Source organism: Lissotriton vulgaris, chromosome 8 (assembly GCF_964263255.1).
Source record: "Lissotriton vulgaris chromosome 8, aLisVul1.2, whole genome shotgun sequence".
NCBI classification, from domain to species: Eukaryota; Metazoa; Chordata; class Amphibia; order Caudata; family Salamandridae; genus Lissotriton; species Lissotriton vulgaris.
The window spans coordinates 130,069,693-130,089,758 of NC_141696.1; the positions used below are offsets into that span (position 1 = coordinate 130,069,693).

General features: G+C 46.7%; 1 protein-coding gene across 1 annotated transcript in view; it reads right to left on the reverse strand.

The window, feature by feature from the left end:
- LOC147693602 (X-ray radiation resistance-associated protein 1-like) overlaps positions 1-20,066 on the reverse strand; it is a 312,782-nt gene that overhangs the window by 51,488 nt on the left and 241,228 nt on the right. Inside the window, exons 15-16 of the mRNA XM_086933820.1 lie at positions 10,971-11,136; positions 8,158-8,273 (exon numbers count right to left, since the gene is read on the reverse strand). Of these exons, the coding sequence (XP_086789946.1) occupies positions 8,158-8,273; positions 10,971-11,136 (282 nt within the window). The remainder of the gene's footprint in view (positions 1-8,157; positions 8,274-10,970; positions 11,137-20,066) is intronic.

Here is a 20,066-nt window from a genome sequence, read left to right on the forward strand (position 1 = left end):
AAGGGCTACCTTTCTGCCCTTTCGGCCTTTCTAAGGCTGCCTGATCAACCTTCTTTGTACAAGTCCCCTATTGTAACTCGTTTTCTGAAAGGCATCACACACACGTTTCCCCCTGTTCCGTTTGTGATGCCTCAGTGAGACTTGAACCTTGTTCTTACCTATCTGATGTGCGCTCCCTTTGAGCCACTTAACAACTGTCCTCTCCGCCTTCTTACTCTGAAGACTGCTTTCCTGGTTGCCATCACCTCTGCCAGGAGAGTGAGTGAGCTCCAGGTTCTTTTATCCAAACCTCCTTTCCTTTCAGTCCATACGGACAAGGTTGTGTTGCGGACTAGACCCTCTTTCCTGCCCAAGGTTGTCACGGCCTTCCACATCAGGCAGTCTATCACCTTGCCCACCTTCTTTCCGCCACCGCACCCCTCAAAAGAGGAAGAGCGGCTCCACCGTCTGGACCCAAAACGTGCGTTTTCATTCTATCTAGATCGCACACGCCAGTTCCAAGTGGATGACCAACTCTTTGTTGGTTACGTGGGTGCTAAGAAGGAACGGGCGGTGCACAAGTGGACCATCTCTCGGTGGGTCGTCTTGTGTATCAAGGTTTTTTACTCCATGGCGAAGAAGGAGCCTCCTGTTGGGCTGAGGGCCCATTCCACTCGGGCCACGGCGGCTACCCCTGCCCCGGGCCGGGGATTCCCCTTGCAGGAAATCTGTCAGGCAGCTACGTGGGCATCGCTGCACACGTTTACAAGACACTACTGCCTGGACAGCCAAGTCCGGAGGGATGGCTTCTTTGGCCGTTCCATCATCCAGGACTTTCTGGTGTGATTATTGGTTCGCAGACCCACCACCGGGGTTGGTATTGCTGGGGTATCTTTTCTAAGGTAAGGAATCTAATAGTAACCTGTTTCATTCAGATGAACAAGTTACTTACCTTTGGTAACGATATATCTGTAAGAAACAGTAGTTCGTATTAGATTCCTTACCGCCCCACCCATCCTCCCCGTTCTGCGAACCGATATCTAGGGTTAAGGTCATCCCCTTTCAGGGCCCTAGTTTCAATGGCACCAGTGTTGGTTTTTAACATGGCTCTGCGTTTCTGGCGCGGAAAAGCTGTGTCTAAGAACTGACGTCAGCGCGCGGAGACGGTTTCTAAGTACTCCGACGACGTCATCACGGTGCCCACGACGGACGTGGAGCCGCAGACGACACCTACCGACGCGCAAGGGTACTGCTACGCAAAAATTTCCGGATCCAGTCTGACGCCTGGGGATATTCTAAGGTAAGGAATCTAATACTAACTACTGTTTTTTACAGATATATCGTTACCGAAGGTAAGTAACTTGTTCATTGGCCCCTATGTTTTTCTCTTTCATAAAGCACTCCATGATTGCATGGGTTTTCCATCTGTCTCCCTTGTGTCCTCAGCCCACACACAGTGATCCACATTGTTCTATCACATGTTTGCTTCTCTCCCCCACATAGCACTCCATGTGGCTATCTCGCCGTGTCCTTCTCTACCCTACCCAGCACTCCACTAAGCACTTCACCTTGTCTTCTCTCATCTGTGTCTTTCACCCCACTCGCCCTCCATGTTGCTTCTTCCCCACCCACTCCCTGCCCCATCCTGTTCCCATATTTTGCCCACAATTTTTCTTTTTTTTAAACTCTTTTGGCGCTACTTTTTATTTCCCAATCCTTCTTGGATTAATAAATAAAAGAAATGCTCTCCTCATTTTGTAGGTGCATGCATGTTGGCGCACACCTACATATTGAGTCTTTAGCCACGTCATAGTGCTTTCCGTATCGGATTGGTAAATAAAAAGAAAAAAATGCCCATCTCAGTTTGTAGTTGCACGTTCCTATAAAATGAGGCAACATCTGCATCACAGTGCTTTTAAAAAACAAAACAAAAAAATTAACTACGCTGCTGTACATAAAGATATGTTTCATGGGCGAGATCTGTTTGCTTTACCAATGCTCGTTAGATCTATTTCCAGAGATATGTGTTTTCGTTCATGAAAGACAGATGGCCAAAAGTGTAAATAAAAATATGAAATGTCCCTATCAGTGAGGTTTGCACAGTACTCTGCTGGAAATCAAGTCACACATCTGCTGAGCATAATTGCTTAGATTCCAATTTCAGATGACACTTTGAAAGGGCAAGCTTCTCTGTACAAGGTGTGTGCTTAGCATAATCAACGCTGTGCAATAGTATCTCTACCAACCTGTTTTTTTTGTGTTTTTTTTTAAAGTTTAAAACCTTTATTGCACAGTATCAGCAAGACAAATACGGGCCCACAACCATCCGGCCGGCCTCGACATCACTTTAAGCAATTTAGCAAACTATACGGCAACTCAGTAGCACCTTAATACAAAATAACAATCAGCCTGGGTTACCGAGAGACAGGAGAAGTTAAGGTTAATTTTTAAAAGTTTTTTAAAGTATGTTTTAAAGTATAGGAACTAAGAAGGATCAGAGTCTGTTGGACAGGCCACATGAAGGGCTCGCTCCCCCTCCGCACGACCGGGCCCGAGCCCGACCCCTCAAGTGTTACACGCCACCATTCCCCGTTTTCCGTCCCCTCTGGGACCCCTGCCTCTGAACATCTCGACCTCATGGGCCCGATCCCCTACCGGCCCACTCGCCCGACCTGGGCGCCATCTTGGGCACAGCACCACGAGGCCGCGTGGCCTCCGACCCACCCTAACCCTGGGCCTGGCCAGGCCTCCGACATCCCGGCACCACCATCCACCCAGGAGGTGAGCGGACTACTTGGCAGGTCAATGGGAGAGAGAGGTGTCGATGGCTCTCCCCCGCCAGGTGCCGATCGCCCCCAGCCTCCCCGGGCGCTGGCTCCACCCCCCTGCTGGGTGTCTGGACTCCCTCATCCCGGACCTCCCGACCTCCAAGTGCGAGTTTCCGGACATCAAAGGGCGCCAGACCTATAACTGGGGCAGCTCCAGAGCAGGAAGGCAGTTGTATCCTGGAGTCGAGAGACACAGAGAAGTGCTTGACGGACTACTGGCACTGCCGTAGCCCTGCCTCGTGAACTATCGTCCTGCCTGCTGGCGCTGCCGCAACCTGCTTAAACCTTCATCGTCGTCGGGACCTGCTGGCGTGGCCGCGGACCGTTTGTAACTACCACCTTCATCGGGACCTGCTGGCTCCGCCGCGGACCGTCGCTACCTTCAACCATCTCGGGACCAGCTGGCTCCGCCGCGGCCCGATCATCTAGAACGCCGAGCTCGAGGATTGAGAGCTATTTCATCTATGCAATTGGTAACAAGACTGTCCCGCTACCCTTTTCCCAATTCAGAGACCAGAACCGAGGGGACCCCTGAGTCCAGACCTCCTTGTATCATTTTACCGTACTTGAAGAATTGCTTATAAAGTATCGTTGAACCTGATCCTTGTGTGGTGTACGTCTGTGGGGGGGAAGTTACTTGTCTGTACGATCGCTGGAGACGGCTCTCCCCGGAGACCTCTCCCTTATCCTCGGCCGACCCTCCCGGTCCGTCTAACATAGTCCATACAATCCACCGAAGACATGAGTGGGCAACGTCTACCAGAAGAAATCCAACAAGCAGAAAACATAATCAGAGTAGCGGCATGGAGATAATACAAAAGGATAAACAATCACAAATTATGTTACATGCCGGTCGCTGCCCCCCTCACACCGAACCACCCTACTGACCCAAAGAAGAAACAAGAAAAGAAAAAGAGTTTAAGAATAGAGAGAAAAATAAGGCCCATAGAAACTGAAACGGACAACATAAACCCCCCCTCCCCCTACCCCCCACCCTACACGCATGCAGAGGCTACGGCCTACCCCCCCCTAGCAGTGTGCCTGTCGCCCAAAAAAAGAGTACCTGAAATTCAGCCGCAGAAAGAAAAGGAAGAAAGAAAGGAATCATATAAAACCAGAGGAGGGCCATACGTGTGTGCTCAGGACAACCAACATGTGCATACTCGGCCGCCCATCCCCGGACCCCCGAACCAATGTAAAACCAACGTTCAACTCCACAGTCCACCCTTCATAGTCCCGGCAGTGCGAGCAACCGCAATCCAAAGAAGGGAAACATCCTCAAACTTGCCCCCTGCGATCTGGTGTATCGACGTAGTCCAGCTGTACAGTAGCCATCTTGGATGGGAGAAGCGGACGGGATGACCACAACAGAATAGGACGCTGTCCACCAAAGTCGGTCCAACTCAAAGCCATGTGTTTAACAACGGTACAAATAGAAGCAACGCATTGCAGCAATCCTCCAAGGTCGGCTGGCCAAAGCAGTAGCATCAATTTCAGGATAAAGTACTGAATCACGCCAGTAGACCACAAAGGAGTTGCCGGACATGGCGTCCGGAGACGATTCCCCAGCCACTGCACAAGTCCACTAACATCAGACCTCTTCACAACCATTACAGTCAGCACCTCGGCGATGTCAGGATCACGTACCTCCAACGCCTCCGTGTCCACTTGAGTAGGCAGTCCACAGTAGTCGGATACAGGATGTGGCGCAGTGCTCCGCACACGAGAGCAAACTCGGCCAGTCGGGGGCACGCCAGAAGAGATGGCATCCAGTCGGCCCCCCAGATCCTGGGTGTTGTCATGTAGAGCAGCTCGCAATGTACCTAGAGCGCTCAGAATATCCCCAATCAGCAATGGTGCCTCAGGAAGAAAGGATGCAGCGGTTCCCTGCACTTGGGGCTCACGGACATGCATTAGCCCACGAAACTGGCCACCAAAATCCCTTGTGAATAGCCGATCACCCCGCCGGCGCTCCGCATAGCACAATCGGGCCGGGGGCACAGGGGGAGCACACTCCATTTCGACACCACGAACGGTGCCAATGCAGTGTCTGCAGTCGTCCGTACCCCCAGTAGCAGCCCGGGGTCGTCAGTTTCAAGTGCCGAGCGCTCGATCTCCAAAATGGCACCCACCGCGGCGCTGGGAGAGACGAAAAAGCAAGCAGGGCCGTCTACGGGCTGGGGAGACGATACAATGTAGCACTCGCAGCTGCGGTATCTTCCGAGCGTAGAAATGAGCGGAGCAGAGTGGATCACTGCAGCGGAAGACACAGTGCGGCAGCTACTCTCCGCCGGCCGGCTCCGCCTCGTCTTCAATGGCCGCTGTTGTTGTGGTCAGGGCCGGTCTTCCCCGAGGAACAAAGACCCGGTCACCGCCATTCAGCGCCAGGGAGGAGGCGAGGACGCCCCGCTACTTCCACCGCAGGGAGCGTGCCAGAGAACACACCGTTGGAATCGGAGTCACCTCCCGGTTCCGATGACTCGGCTCAAATTCAGGATTGCTGGCAGGATAAGTCGCAGAACGGGAGGAAAGCGAGAGGATCGGCGGAGCCGAGGGTTTAAGCGGCCATCATGGTTGCAGGCTAGGCTCCTCCCTCCAACCTGTTTTTTTGTCCTCCGTATTAAGGGATTAGATAATGTTCATGATATATATATATATATATATATATATATATATATATATATATATATATATATATATATATATATATATATATATATATATATATATATATATATATATATATATATATATATATATATATATATATATATATATATATATATATATATATATATATATATATATATATATATATATATATATATATATATATATATATATATATATATATATATATATATATATATATATATATATATATATATATATATATATATATATATATATATATATATATATATATATATATATATATATATATATATATATATGGAACAAGGCAGGTGTGCCGAAAAGCAGATAAGAAAAACCTGATAGCTGAATGGCAAAGCTAACTCCTGTGTTGGTGTCCGATTCTTATACAAAGTCGGAAGTGGTGAGAATATATGTGTATGCATATGTATGTGTATATATATATATTTTTATTATCATTTCACACGTCAACTTTAAAATACCATATATTTATTTTTGAATTGCTGATTTGTAGTTACGGCTAGAGCACTCCATCATGCGTATCTTCTTTGAAGTCATAAACAGCCCTCTAGCCTCCCAAATAAATCAGGCCTACAAGTGGAAACTAGTATTTTATATCCATAGTCTAAACTTCCCATCAAAATGAAGTACCCTCTCACATTTGCACCTGTCCTACTGCAATGCATCACGGTAGATGTAAAATAACTGAATTGGGAGTAAACTGAACAGCATCCACCTTAATGCATTTTAAAAGGAATGGAACATGACATTTTGACAGTGTGAATCATACATGTAAAAGAGTCTTTTCATTCTAATTGGAATTAACTAAAAAACAAACCCGAAAAATAAACAAAAATATTGCCCTATGGTAGGCATGTTTTCTTTATGAAAGGTATTTTAAAAATGAGATATTACACCACGTTCTCACTGTTAAAAATAGCAGACATATTGCAAAAGAGGGCACCATGCGAGAGGCCATTCTGATTATATTAATCAAGCCAGGGAAGCAACCAGAGCACTGCTCTTCCTACAGGCCTCTATCTTTGCTTAATACAGACGCAAAACTATACACCAAGATCCTGGCGAACAGACTTGCACCCTTGTTGCCGAAACTGATTGGACCAGAACAAACTGGGGTTGTCCAGGGCTGGTCACTCTCTTATAACTTGGGAACTCTGTTTGGCACCATCGCTCGTATAGGTACTAAGATTAATGCGGCCGCCTTCTTTATAGATTTAGAAAAGGCCTTCGACTCAGTGGAATGGCGGTTTCTATATGACATCCTCAGTAGAGTGGGGGTGAGGGACGTCTTCCTGAAGCTGGTTCAGATTCTGTACGCTGCTCCTATGGTGCCCTTGAGGATCAATAGATTCCTCTCACCCAGATTGCAATTTCGAGATGCCCACTCTCCCCCATATTGTATGGACTAGTTGCGAAATCCCTAGCCTGTGCTATGCGGGAGTACCATGCCTACAGAGGTATCTGATCTCTACATTACAATCTGGTCATAGCTGCATACACGGATGACACGCTGCTTTATATACACAACACTGAGCAGAACCTGCCACACACAACACATTACCCCGCACAGGTACTGCAAGGGAACCACATACAAATCAATGGAGGCAGTGAGTAACACTGCTGGCACAAAGCTCAACACCTAAAAAATAAATAAATAAAACAAATTGGCATATTCCTTGAGGACATTGAAGACACTCATATATGCCAGATTTTACAAGTATAAAAAAAACTGTAAATCAAACAAATATAAAATGAATTAAAAACAATCATAAATGTCACCCATATATAACACATTACACTAGTATTAAAAAATAATAAATATATAATGTTAATATTAAAAATGAAAGTCATAATTAAACATTGCATAAACCTCTACAAATCAGATTATCCAAACATTAAACAATAGTAAATGATTAAATAAGAATATTAAAAGAGACTGCAAATGGTCACATTACTGTAAACATTTGCACACCTACACAAACCTGGTTCTAAAAGTACAAACAACATGAACATATACAATTACAAACATTTATATATAGTTCTAATGTGGTTAAAAAAGAACCCATGCCTTGTGTCAAATCTAACACTATTCTCCAAACCACACAAATGTAGGTGTTATGTGGCAATGCAAAGCACTGTGACACAAACGGAAGAGGTTAGAGCCCTGGGGGTGAACAGTATTTATATGCTTATATCAGTAATGCCTGTCAGGTTTGTTTTATCTGCTACATGTGATGGCCATTTCCATATTCTTTTTAATCTGTAATTCTAAATATCATAGGCTGATTTCTTCATCAACACTATGTAGAACACCTAAAATATTCTCACAAAGTTAACAGTAGTACATTTACAGTTGTATCTTGAATTGTAAGTAACCCTTACTCATATGTAATGTACTCCTACTATTAGGCATAAATCTTTGGGTTCCGAGATCTTTTCACATACATTTTAACTTCAGAAATTGGACCTTGACGAAAGCAAGGAGTAATTCAAGAGTACTCCTGAAATTCTGGTGCAAGAGATGAATACTACAAGAGTAAGTCATAACTACTGATAGGAAACATTTGTGAATCAGACCCAACATTTCTTGCAGATTCCTGAATGACAGATTAGGCAAACCAGAGACTAATGACTAAAGTATTGTTACCACTCAAACATGCATTGTAGCGCTTGCCTTGTAAACCTTGGAATGGTAAGGTTTCTGATTACTGTTCAGCCTTAGTTTTGACTCGCGATATACACGCATGTGCTTCAGAGCATGTTCCAGAGCTCTCACATTTTGCCGTATTCCTAGAAAGAAGACAAACCGTAGTGAAGTAAATATCATAATATTTTAACATAGGATTTAGGTCACAAAAAATGATTGAACAGCTCTTGATTTAAGTGAAATAACCAATACAAGGCTGGAATTTGCAGTTTTAGTGCTACTGGTTCCTGGGTTTAGCATTCCTATCCAGAAGTAATGAATCCAATATTTACGGAAATTGATATAGCACTCAATAAAAATAATATGGAGCTACAAATTAAAGATAACATTAAAATGAATACGTTCTTGCTTGTGGTTTACTTGATACAATCATCCATGTAATTACTTATAAGTTTATTTAATTATAAGCCTCAATATCTGTTAATACAATACACTGATTTTGCTAAGGACAAAACAGATCAATGACCTACACATATTGGTATTTCAAAACTTCATCTAACATGATGCTGACAATGAATAGCAAGTCATCAATTTCAACTATATTTATAGCCCTGAGGAAGCTCAAAATCCTATATGGCTTGAATGAAAGCTGCATTAAGTGCAATAAAGAAAGAACTTCTTTCAAAATAGTTGCATTAACAAATGTGTTATCTTACATATCATATTTTACATCTATGTCAAGTGTGCACTGAAACATATCCAAGGCACATGTTCAAAGTGCCAGGCCTAATGCAAGTCCTCTTATTTTTAACAACTTCTTAATAAGTTTGATTATTTATTTAGCCAAATATGTTTTATCAATTTCTGTATTTTTAAATCTATTACTAAATTAGTGGTACATTCACCCACATGCCTTCTTGGTTCTAAATTTAAGAGCACTCACAAGAAGTACAAAAAATAACCAATGCACAGTCAGGTCTGCCGAAATTGGAGAATAGCAGTGGCAAAGCATTCCACTACCTTGGTGATAGACTTCAGAATTTCCTTCACCTTTACCTGACCTCACAGAATTGAGTTATTTGGTTAAGAATACAGTCAGCAGACCAAAGGGCCCGTGATGGAGAGTATCTCTTGTGTTTATGCTTTATGAACCACAGTGTAGCTTTGTAAAAGGAGCTATGGCCAAAGCACAAAGCTCTGAAGTGTAACCTGCCCTTTATAGGTAGCAAATGGAGTTTCTTTATCTGGGCGACATACAGGCATAGATTTGGAACCCACAAACAATAAGATTGCTGCCTATTTATAATCACTGGATTCATGATAAAGTACCTTTGTGTAGATCCAGGTACATTGTTCTACCATAATTCAACCAGGAATTAATCAAGGCTGTAACTGCAAAGAAGTACTCCTACTGAATCAGGAGGAGGAGTCTTTCGAAAAAGTTACGGCTTCTGACAGCAGGTATAGGAGAGGGCCAAAATGTGAGGCACAAGTGAATCCTTGGAGTCAAATTTGAGGCCTATGTTGTGTAGATCTTGAACAGGCGTCAGAGAGACCCTACACACCCAGCCTCTTTTCCCAGTAAGAATGAATCCAAATATTGCCTAAACACCACCTCAACACCCATCACTTCAAACTGCATACATAACCATCAATGTGTAAGTAAATTTACTTTCCAGGTATACAGCATGTAGTCTCTCTGGTACAAAACAATGAGTGGTGTTCCACATGTTTAACCTTATTTTGTAGCTCTATCGCGAACATTTGTTTGAATAAACCTAAGCGCATTGGCCCACCGCCTACCAACTGCGGACACAACTTGAACCCTTTTTTACTTAAAAATGGCATTATTGCCCTACATGCAGGATAAAGAACTGCATTATTACAGAAGTAATATGCTGATTATGCGCTCCTGCAATAATAACATGGAGGAGATTTTCTGTTTCTACCTCCACAATATATTTTCGGAACTACAGAATAGCGGAAATCAACAGCATCAGGGTTCCCGATATTAGTGCTTGGATGTGCCTTAGCAAAACAAAAGAAAATGGATAAAATGCTACTGACATCTGAAACTAGTTACATTAAGTGGCAGAATTCTTCTCCATTAGTCAGAGCAAATATGGATCTCAAAGGTCTGGAAGAATTTTACTAAGTGGTCACCAGGAGAACTTGATTCACCACCAAAGGATATCAAATGGTGTCCATGGCCAAGATGTTTTATAATCTCCTTTACTTCATTGGTAAATGGAAGAGATCGGCTGGACCATTTGGATTAAATCGAGAAGAAAGTTTCTTCTAGTCCTGTTTATTGTGGGGCTGAGCCACAAAACCTTCTGAGCACCTAAATGTAGCTTGCGTGCAACAGGCAGTGGCATACAGCAATGGACATTCACACTCAACAACGAAACTTACTGCTTTGGAAAATTCACAAGTACAGTGCCTTTTCCCAAGTCATAGGTTGCCAGAGGAGGTGGTAACTGGGAAGGATGTGAGCACAGAAAAACGTGCAATCAATTGCTATCACACAAATTGGAGTTGTTAAAGGCAGATCAAATGGTGAAATTTTGATGTTAAAGAAGAAGAGACTAATCTGATTTTTCTGCACCTTTATTAATAATGTATACATGTATTTTGCAATATATCTTGAAGGATTTTTTTCAGATGTTAGTGTGCTTCATTCAAAACAACTTTTTAACTAATGCAAAAGGAGCCTTTAAAAGTATCCAGCATTGCCTTGACATGATCTCAGTCAAGGTACGGAGAAACTACTGCCAGGGGATTTATTTTTCCCACTTCCTCCTCGCTGTTTTTTCCTTTGACATCAATAATGTACTTACCTACCGGCTCAATAAAATCAGGGTCTGGTTCTACATAGTAAAGTTCCTCATATCCCCTGAATATCTCTGGGATTAGGTCATGTGGCTCCTTATCCTCCAGTTCTGGTATTTCTTGCAGGCTTTGATCTTCTTGAGACTCACAAGAGGAATCTGGTAAATCATCCACCTTTTTAAGAAACAGAAAGGGACAAAATGAATCATTTAAATTATTATCCACTGCTTCAATACACAAAAAGAAAAGATTGTGTTATATTCACATCCCTTCCCCGGGAAGTCTTCCTTGAAAAAGCTGCTGTTCTTTCGTTACTGTGAGAAATGAGCAGAGTCTGCTTGAGTAACTTTAGAATACAAGACCTTAGGCAAATAAGACAGTAGAGAGCATCTGGTTACAAGTTGAGGCTTTTCTCAACATAGTCTTCCCAAAAGGTTCCAGAGCTCCAAGAGTTGCCTCCAGTTAGTCATCTTAAGGATTGCAAGTTGAGTAATCCTTATCGAAGCCCAACGCACCTGTCAATTAAGCTTCCAAGTGTAAACCATTGAGGCAGCAATTATTACCCCTCTGTTACTGCTTTAAAAGCCCTGTCTGTGACCTGTGTCATTGAATCCATCTCACAAATCATGTTTTAAAAGTATACATTTTGCCTATTTGCAAGGTTTAGGTCCCTCAGGAAGTTTTGTAAGGGATGGGGCTAGGGAAGTGTGGGAAACGAGGCATCAAGCATCTTTCGGCCATGTATCATCATGTGGTGTCTTGTTGCATCTAAAGTCCTTTGGGTGCCTCCGCTGTGCCAGAAAAATTCAATAGTATGGCCTTGTTGTGAGGAGCCTGCATGATCCTGGAACTGTCCTCAAGTCTGCCAGGAAATAGGAACCTGTCCGAGGCATCTAAGAGGCATGATAAATGCTGGCAACTTATTTTCTTTTGTTTAAAATTTGTTCATGGGGATTTTACATTTCTTATTACTTAATGACATATTTACATTATTACAATGTATTGACACACAATTACAGTTGGGTGCGGAGTAATTGTAATCATAAGCATACACATTGTTACTGAGGCACAACCATTATAATTGTTATACATTAAAGAGCCATTTTTGGGTGGGGCCCTCCAGTTGATTTGTGTTTTTCAGGGGTAGCATCTCATGTTCTGGTTGAGTTTGCCATCGGTGAGCATGTATGAATATTTCACTTTGTGTGTTTATTCCCAGTGTTATTGTGTCTATTCTTGTCTGAATGTGTTCCTATCAAACTGATATCTGAGTCATAGCTACAGATGCGAAACTGCGAACTGTCAACAACAGGGGTGAAACTGTGGGGGGTGTTAGGGAGCTATCGGATTTTATGCCGACAGGATTGGCGGTGCGGGTGATGTAGTTGCCTTTTTACAGTGTAACAGTGCAGGGTGTGTTTGTACGCATGTGAGTGTGGAACCTCTATAGCTGGGTACTCTAGCATAGACGAGGAGATCTCCAGGCGTGACGTTGGCGCAGGAGTGAATCTAAGCATGTAGATCCTACCATGGAGGTTCTGCATTGGGCCTTGCAGGAGAAAGAGGTGGGGTCTGGGATTGGGGGTCTGCTGGTGCCTCTGCCGGATTTGTTTCATGTGTGAATCTGTATAATAGTTGCGCCCATTCTAAGGAGATCGGATGCTTACGGATTCCTTTTACTTCCTTTTCTCTCAGCACCTCTTCCTCCGCCCTTCCCCATTTTTTCATGGCTCCTATCCAGGCTGCTTCCGGGAGTCCTGTGGGGCCCTCCAGTGCATGGGTATTCCCCTTTTTGCTAAGAGGATGGCGAGAGATATAAAGCGGTCTTGCACTTTTTCGGTCTTCCGCCTGCGGAAGATCCCGAGAGAGCACGCTTCCCATGTGGACATAGTCGTGATGTTGGTCCTCACCCTAAGCGTCTGGTGGACTCGGTCCCTGTAGCTTTCACTGGTGGGGCAGTCCCAGAACATATGATTGAAGTTCGCCTCGACAGATTGACATCGGGGGCATGCGAAGTGTGTGTCTGAGTAGAAATAGTGGACACAATGTGGCGTGAAGTATGCACTGTGGAGGACGTTGACTGTATGTTCCAAAAGCGTGCGTTCCTGGAGACTTTTTGGGGTTATTCTAAGGCTGTGTTCCATTCTTTGTCATTGAACCCCCTCTCCATTTCTGTTTCCCACGTCTGACGTGAAGTCTGTAGTGAGGGGAGAATTAGTTCCCGAATAGCTTTGTAGAGCCACGTAACCAGGTGCCGCCCTACTGCCATGTGTAAAATGGTATGTATGACTGGGTGTGTCGGGGGTTCCCCTTCGTTTAAGTTCCAGTAGCGGCGGCTGCTCTCTGTGAGTCGCCTGTACGTTAAGAATTGGCCTGGCGGGAGGTCATATTGTTTGGCCATCTGGGCGTACGTTTTAAGCTGCCTTCCTCGAACAGGGACTCTACTTCCGTGACTGCAAGGTCGGCCCAGACTTGGAGGGTGCCTGCGGTGTAGTATTTCCATTCTCTGGTGAAAACTACCAGAGGGAGGAGGGGTGAGTACGGAGGTCTTCCCTTGGACATGCGATGTATTCTCATCATACAGGTGCGGGCTATGGATAATAAATGCTGGCAATTTATGGGAGCTATGTGTGACCATTAGTCAGATGTGAGAGGAGCAATGCAGTGGATGTGTAGAACAAGTTACTTACCTTCGGTAACGCTTTTTCTGGTAGATACTATATCTGCCTGTGGATTCCTCACCTTGTGAATATCCCCCTTGCGCCAGCAACATTCGGAAATTCTTTTTCGTAGCCTCGCGCCGACGTGGATAGGACGTCACAGAGACACGGCTCCGTTCGCGACTCCGCTGACGTCACCGACGCCTATAACAGGCCCACGCCGGCGTGATGACATCAGTTCCGCCTTTTTTCCGTGCCATCGAGGCACACGGACGGACCAATGACAGTAGATATATACAAAGCATACACAGTATACAATAGTCAAGGCAAAACACACAGTGTAAAGCAAATGCAGGAAGCAAATGAAACATTTCCTTGACATCAAAACAAATATACATTACAGTACAATAACTCTGGCATAGAAGAGTGGACAACGGGGAGGCGGGTGGGTCAGTGAGGAATCCACAGGCAGATATAGTATCTACCAGAAAAAGCGTTACCGAAGGTAAGTAACTTGTTCTTCTGATAGATACATCTGCCGTGTGGATTCCTCACCTTGTGAATAGAGTCCCACAGCAGTCCCCACTCCCGGAGGAGGGTGTCCACTCTTCTAAACCAGGAAATCCTGAAGGACAGAGCGCGCAAAGTGGCCGTCCCTCCTGACTTCCGTATCCAAGCAGTAATGCTTCGCGAAAGTATGGAGGGAAGACCAGGTTGCCGCCCTACAAATGTCCTCCACAGGAACACCTCTAGCCAAAGCAGAGGTAGATGACTTAGCTCTAGTGGAATGAGCTCTAATACCCTCCGGAGGCTCCTTACCGGCCAAAGAGTAGCAGATCTTTATGCACAGAACGATCCATCTTGATAAAGTCCTTTTATGGACCGCTCTTCCCTTCTTGCAGCCAGCAAAGCCAATGAAGAGTTGATCGTCCAAGCGACAGTCTCTAGTTCTGTCCAAATAAAAAGACACCGCCCTCTTAGGGTCCAGACGGTGCAACCTCTCCTCCTCCTTGGAAGGGTGTGGGGGAGGATAAAAGGTAGGGAGGGTAATGGATTGACCAAGGTGGAAAGGAGTCACCACCTTAGGAAGAAAAGCAGCCCTGGTCCTTAGAACCATCCGATCAGCATGTATGGTCAGGAACGGGGGCTTGGAACTAAGAGCTTGAAGCTCACTCACCCTCCTTGCCGAGGTAATTGCAACTAGGAAAACTGCCTTAAAGGTTAAAAGCCTCATAGGACATTTATGAAGAGGCTCAAAGGGAGAGCCCATCAGAAAAGTCAGAACAAGATTCAAGTCCCACTGAGGTACAATAAAAGGGGTAGGAGGAAACTTATTTACAAGACCCTTCAAAAATCTCAAGACAACAGGTGACTTAAAAAGAGAGGGCTGATCAGGCAAACAAATAAAAGCTGACAGTGCCGAAAGATAGCCCTTAACTGTGGCAACTGCCAGCCCCTGTTGAGCCAAAGAGAGAGCAAACCGGAGCACATCTGATAAATGGGCTCTCAACGGGTCAATATCATTCTCACCACACCAAACAACAAACCTAGACCATCTATAAGAATAGACAGTCTTAGTGGAGTCACGTCTAGCAGACAAAATGACATCCACCACATCAGGTGTGAGAGAATAGGAAATCAGGTTGCCCCGTTCAATCTCCAGGCATGAAGGTGCAATGTCTGGAGGTGGGGGTGTAGAACCTGCCCCTCCATCTGAGAGAGGAGGTCTGCCCTGAGAGGGAGACGGAGCGGCGGGTGAGAGGAGAGGTGGAGTAGATCTGTATACCACACCCTTCTTGGCCAATCCGGGGCGACCAATATAACTTGGGCCCGGTCTTGGCGAATTTTCCTCAGAACCCGAGGAATCAAGGGTATGGGAGGAAACGCGTAAAGGAGTTGACTTCTCCAACACAACTGAAACGCGTCCCCCAAGGCTCCTTGCATCGGATACTGGAGACTGCAGAATGACGGGCAGTGAGCATTCTCGCGAGTGGCAAACAGGTCCACCCGAGGGGTCCCCCACGTCCGAAAGACGTGACGAACCACCTCTGGATGAAGCCTCCACTCGTGGTCGGCAGAGAACTGCCGGCTGAGACTGTCCGCACGTACGTTCAGAACTCCGGCCAGATGATTTGCCATCAGGCAAATCTGGTGGTCCTGAACCCAGGACCAGAGACGCAGAGCCTCTCTGCAGAGACACTGCGACCCCACTCCTCCCTGCTTGTTGATGTACCACATCGCGGTCGTGTTGTCCGTCAGGACTTGGACCGACTGACCGCGAAGGGAAGGGAGGAAGGCCTTGAGCGCCAAACGTATCGCCCGCAACTCTAGAAGGTTGATGTGAAGCAACCTTTCCTCTGGAGACCAAAGACCCTTGACCTCCAGATCCCCCAGATGAGCACCCCACCCTAGGGTGGATGCATCCGCAATCACCGTGGCCACCGATGGAGGTAGTTGGAAAGGCTTCCCTTGCGACAGGTTGCCTTCCACGCTCCACCAAGACAGATCCGCTGCAGTTTCTCTGGAGATCTTCACTGACTCCCCGAGATCTCCGTTGTGCTGATACCACTGCCTGCGGAGACACCACTGGAGTGCCCTCATGTGCCAGCATGCATGGTTGACCAGGAGAATGCAAGAAGCCATCAGACCGAGCAGGCGAAGGACCTTCAGGACTGGAACGACCGCTCCAGGGTAAAACAAAGGAATCATTTCCTGTATGTCGCGAATCCTTTGAGGAGGAGGGAATGCACGACAAACAGTAGTGTCCAGTACGGCACCTATGAACAGGTTGCGCTGGGAGGGCACCAGGTGAGACTTGGGTACATTTATCGAAAAACCCAACCTGAACAACAACTGAGTTGTCTCCTGCAGATGATGGAGCACCTTCTCCGACGACTCCGCTTTGATCAGCCAGTCGTCTAGATACGGAAACACAGGTATCTCCGATCTCCTGAGATGAGCTGCCACCACCGCCATCACCTTGGTGAAGACTCGAGGCGCAGTAGTAAGACCAAACGGAAGGACCGCAAACTGGTAGTGCTGCGACCCAACCGTGAAACGGAGATACTTCCTGTGCGACTTCAGGATTGGGATGTGGAAATACGCATCCTGCAAGTCGAGCGACACCATCCAGTCTCCTTCCATCAACGCTTGAAGAACCTGAACAAGGGTGAGCATCTTGAATTTCTCCTGCTTCAGATAGAGATTCAAGATCCTGAGGTCCAGGATAGGACGAAGCCTGCCATCCTTCTTGGGGATCAGGAAATACCGGGAGTAGCATCCCTGACCCCTTTCCTGCTCTGGGACCACCTCTATCGCACCCTTTCGCAACAGAGTTAGAACCTCCTCCTGCAGAAGAGACAGATGTTCCTGGGTGCAAAAACCTTGACAAGGAGGGTAAACAGGGGGGAATTCCCGAAAGGGAAGGGCATACCCATTTTCTACAAGATTGAGAACCCAAAGATCTGACGTAACCGATTCCCAATCCTGTAGAAAATGGGTAAGCCGACCCCCAACCGGACCCACATGATCCTGAATAGCGGATCTAGGGCTGCTTTTCTGCGGCAGGGGGGTTGGAAGAGGTGGAGGAAGAGGAGGGCTGACGTCCACGAGGACGCGCTCTTTGTTTTCCCCTGTACGATCTGTACATTGAATTTTGCTGCTGCTGCTGTTGCTGCTGCTGCTGTTGGCCTTGCCGGAAATTCCGAAAGGAGCGACCAAAGCCCCTGAACCTTCTGCCGGAAGAAGCGCCCCTGACCTGGAGGCCCAATGACTTCGCTGTTGCCCTGCAATCCTTGAACCGCTCAAGAACAGCATCCGCCTTTTTCCCAAAGAGACCTGAGCCATCAAAGGGGAGATCGAGCAGAGTCGCCTGAACATCAGCCGAAAAGTCCGATGACTTCAACCAGGCAGATCTCCTTGTCGCAACAGCGGTGCCCATAATCCGAGCCACAGAGTCAGCAGTGTCCAGACCACTTTGAATTACCTGGCGGGCAGCCGCCTGAGTGTCATTAATCACCTCCTCAAAATCCTTTCGGTTTGCGTCAGGAATTTTAGGGGCCAGGATACGTAAGGAGTCCATCAGGGCATGAACATACCTCCCCATTAGGCATGTGGCATTAGTTGACTTTAAGGCCATACTAGCCGATGAAAAGGTCTTTTTTGCCACCTGGTCCTGTTTCTTTGCCTCCTTCTCACAAGGAACCTGCGGAAAGGCACTAAGACCCTTCTTTGAACAGGCAGCCTGAATGACCAGGCTCTCCGGCGAAGGATGTGAAGAGAGAAAAGCCGGGTCCTCAGGAGCGGCCCTGTACCTCCTTGCAACACTCTTTGATACCGCAGGAGCAGACAAGGGTTTCTTCCAGACTTCCATAATAGGATCAGTCAAGGCATCATTGAATGGAAGTAAAGGCTCAACCACCGAATTTGGAGAATGCAATACTTCTGTGAGGAGGTTAGACTTGAACTCCACTGTAGGCAGAGTCAATTGAAGAAGCTCAGCAGCTTTTCTCATAACTAGATGGTAAGGCTGGATATCCTTAGATGGAGCACCTGAGCCTGAGGACAACTCCCACTCTGGAGAGAAATCAAGGGTCCCAGAATCCGCCAATTCCTCAAAACAGCTCTCCTCTAGCTCACCTTCTTCAACGTCAGACTGAGAGCCCATATAACTCTGCTCCTCCAGAAGGCGTTGTGCCTCTCTTCTGGATCTCTCCTTAACACGCCTCGCAGCCGGATCCACCAGCGGCTTCGACGGATTCGGGGCCGACGCCGGTATCGAATCCGACGGCACAGAAGAATGCCCTCGAGGATGACCAGGAGCAGGTGACGCCGGAATCGGCGTCGACGACTTCGGCGGAGCCGGGAAATGCCAATGCGGCGTCGGAGCCGGCATGTAGGGCATAAACGGAGCCGGAGGATAGGAGTGAGGAACTCCCAGGCTGAATGCCAATGGACCCGTGGGACCCGAAGGCGCACCAGAGGGGTACCATGCCCTTGAGAAGACACCATACATTGCGTTAAGAAACGCAGAAGGGTCCTGGCCTGGAGCAGGAAAGGGCGGCTGAAAACCATCAGGCCGGTCCTGAAGAGGGATCGGATTCGGCTCTACGACAGGCGCGGAATCCACATCCTCCCGGGCCTCCTCCTCTTCACGGGCCGGGGACGGCGCCGGAGACGGACTCGGAACCAGAGAAGCTTTCGGAGCCGGAGATGGAGATCGCCCACGCGACTCAGATGGCGAGGCCTCACCTTCATGCTCGGAGACTTCGAGGGTAACCACCTTCGAACGTACCTTCTTCGGTGACCTCGACCTCGACCTCGAGCCCGACTCCTTACCAGACCGGCGTCGGGACTCATGTCTCCTCTTCTTGTGCTTTTTCTTCGACTTCGAAACATGATCCGACGCCGACTTCGAAGACGACCTCTCTCGAGAAGCAGATCTCGACCTCGCCCTGGACTTCGACCTCGCCCTTCGAGAACGAGACCTCGACGACTTCTCCTTTCCAGCTTTCACCTTCGCAACCAGAAGTTTGGCTTCTCTCTCTCTCAGGGCCTTCGGATTCATCTTCCGACATGAAGAACAATCCTCCACATCATGGTCGGAACTTAAGCACCAGATGCAGTCTTCATGGGGGTCGGTAATGGACATCATTTTACCGCACTCCCTGCAGGGCTTGAAGCCGGTCTTCTTAGATGACATTTTCGAAGAAACAGGATACAGAGAAGCAAAATTAACCAACAAAATGGCAACACTGTACCAGTAGGCTACAGAGATTCCCGATAACCGTTAGCGTCGATGACGCGGAAAAAAGGGAACTGATGTCATCACGCCGGCGTGGGCCTGTTATAGGCGTCGGTGACGTCAGCGGAGTCGCGAGCGGAGCCGTGTCTCTGTGACGTCCTATCCACGTCGGCGCGAGGCTACGAAAAAGAATTTTCGAATGTTGCTGGCGCAAGGGGGATATTCACAAGGTGAGGAATCCACACGGCAGATGTATCTATCAGAAGGACTGTTTTATCGCAATAGGCCAAGTGGAAGAGGTCCTGGCCAGAGACACAACATTTGCCATGTGCTAGTTTTAGAACTTGGTTGGCCGTGCCATTATCAATTACTTATATGTTTCTGCCTTCTGCTCAGGGAGTTACCCGGTTTTAATATACTCTGAAAAAGTTATTACCCACAGCCAATTGCTTCACCAGCAATGTAGATCAGAGCTGAAAGCACATTTGACAGATATTAACGCCTTGTAGCATGTGGGCATTAAGGGTTTTACCACCCTTTCCCTTGATGCTACCCAGCACCTGGCAAGCAAACACCCCCACTATCTTATTACCAAATAACAGAGAATATTTATTAGTGCATGCATTCTAAACATTCCTACTGTCTCAGCATTCCATACAAGGTGCTAAAAGGTTTGGGCTTTCAATAAATACTATTAAAAG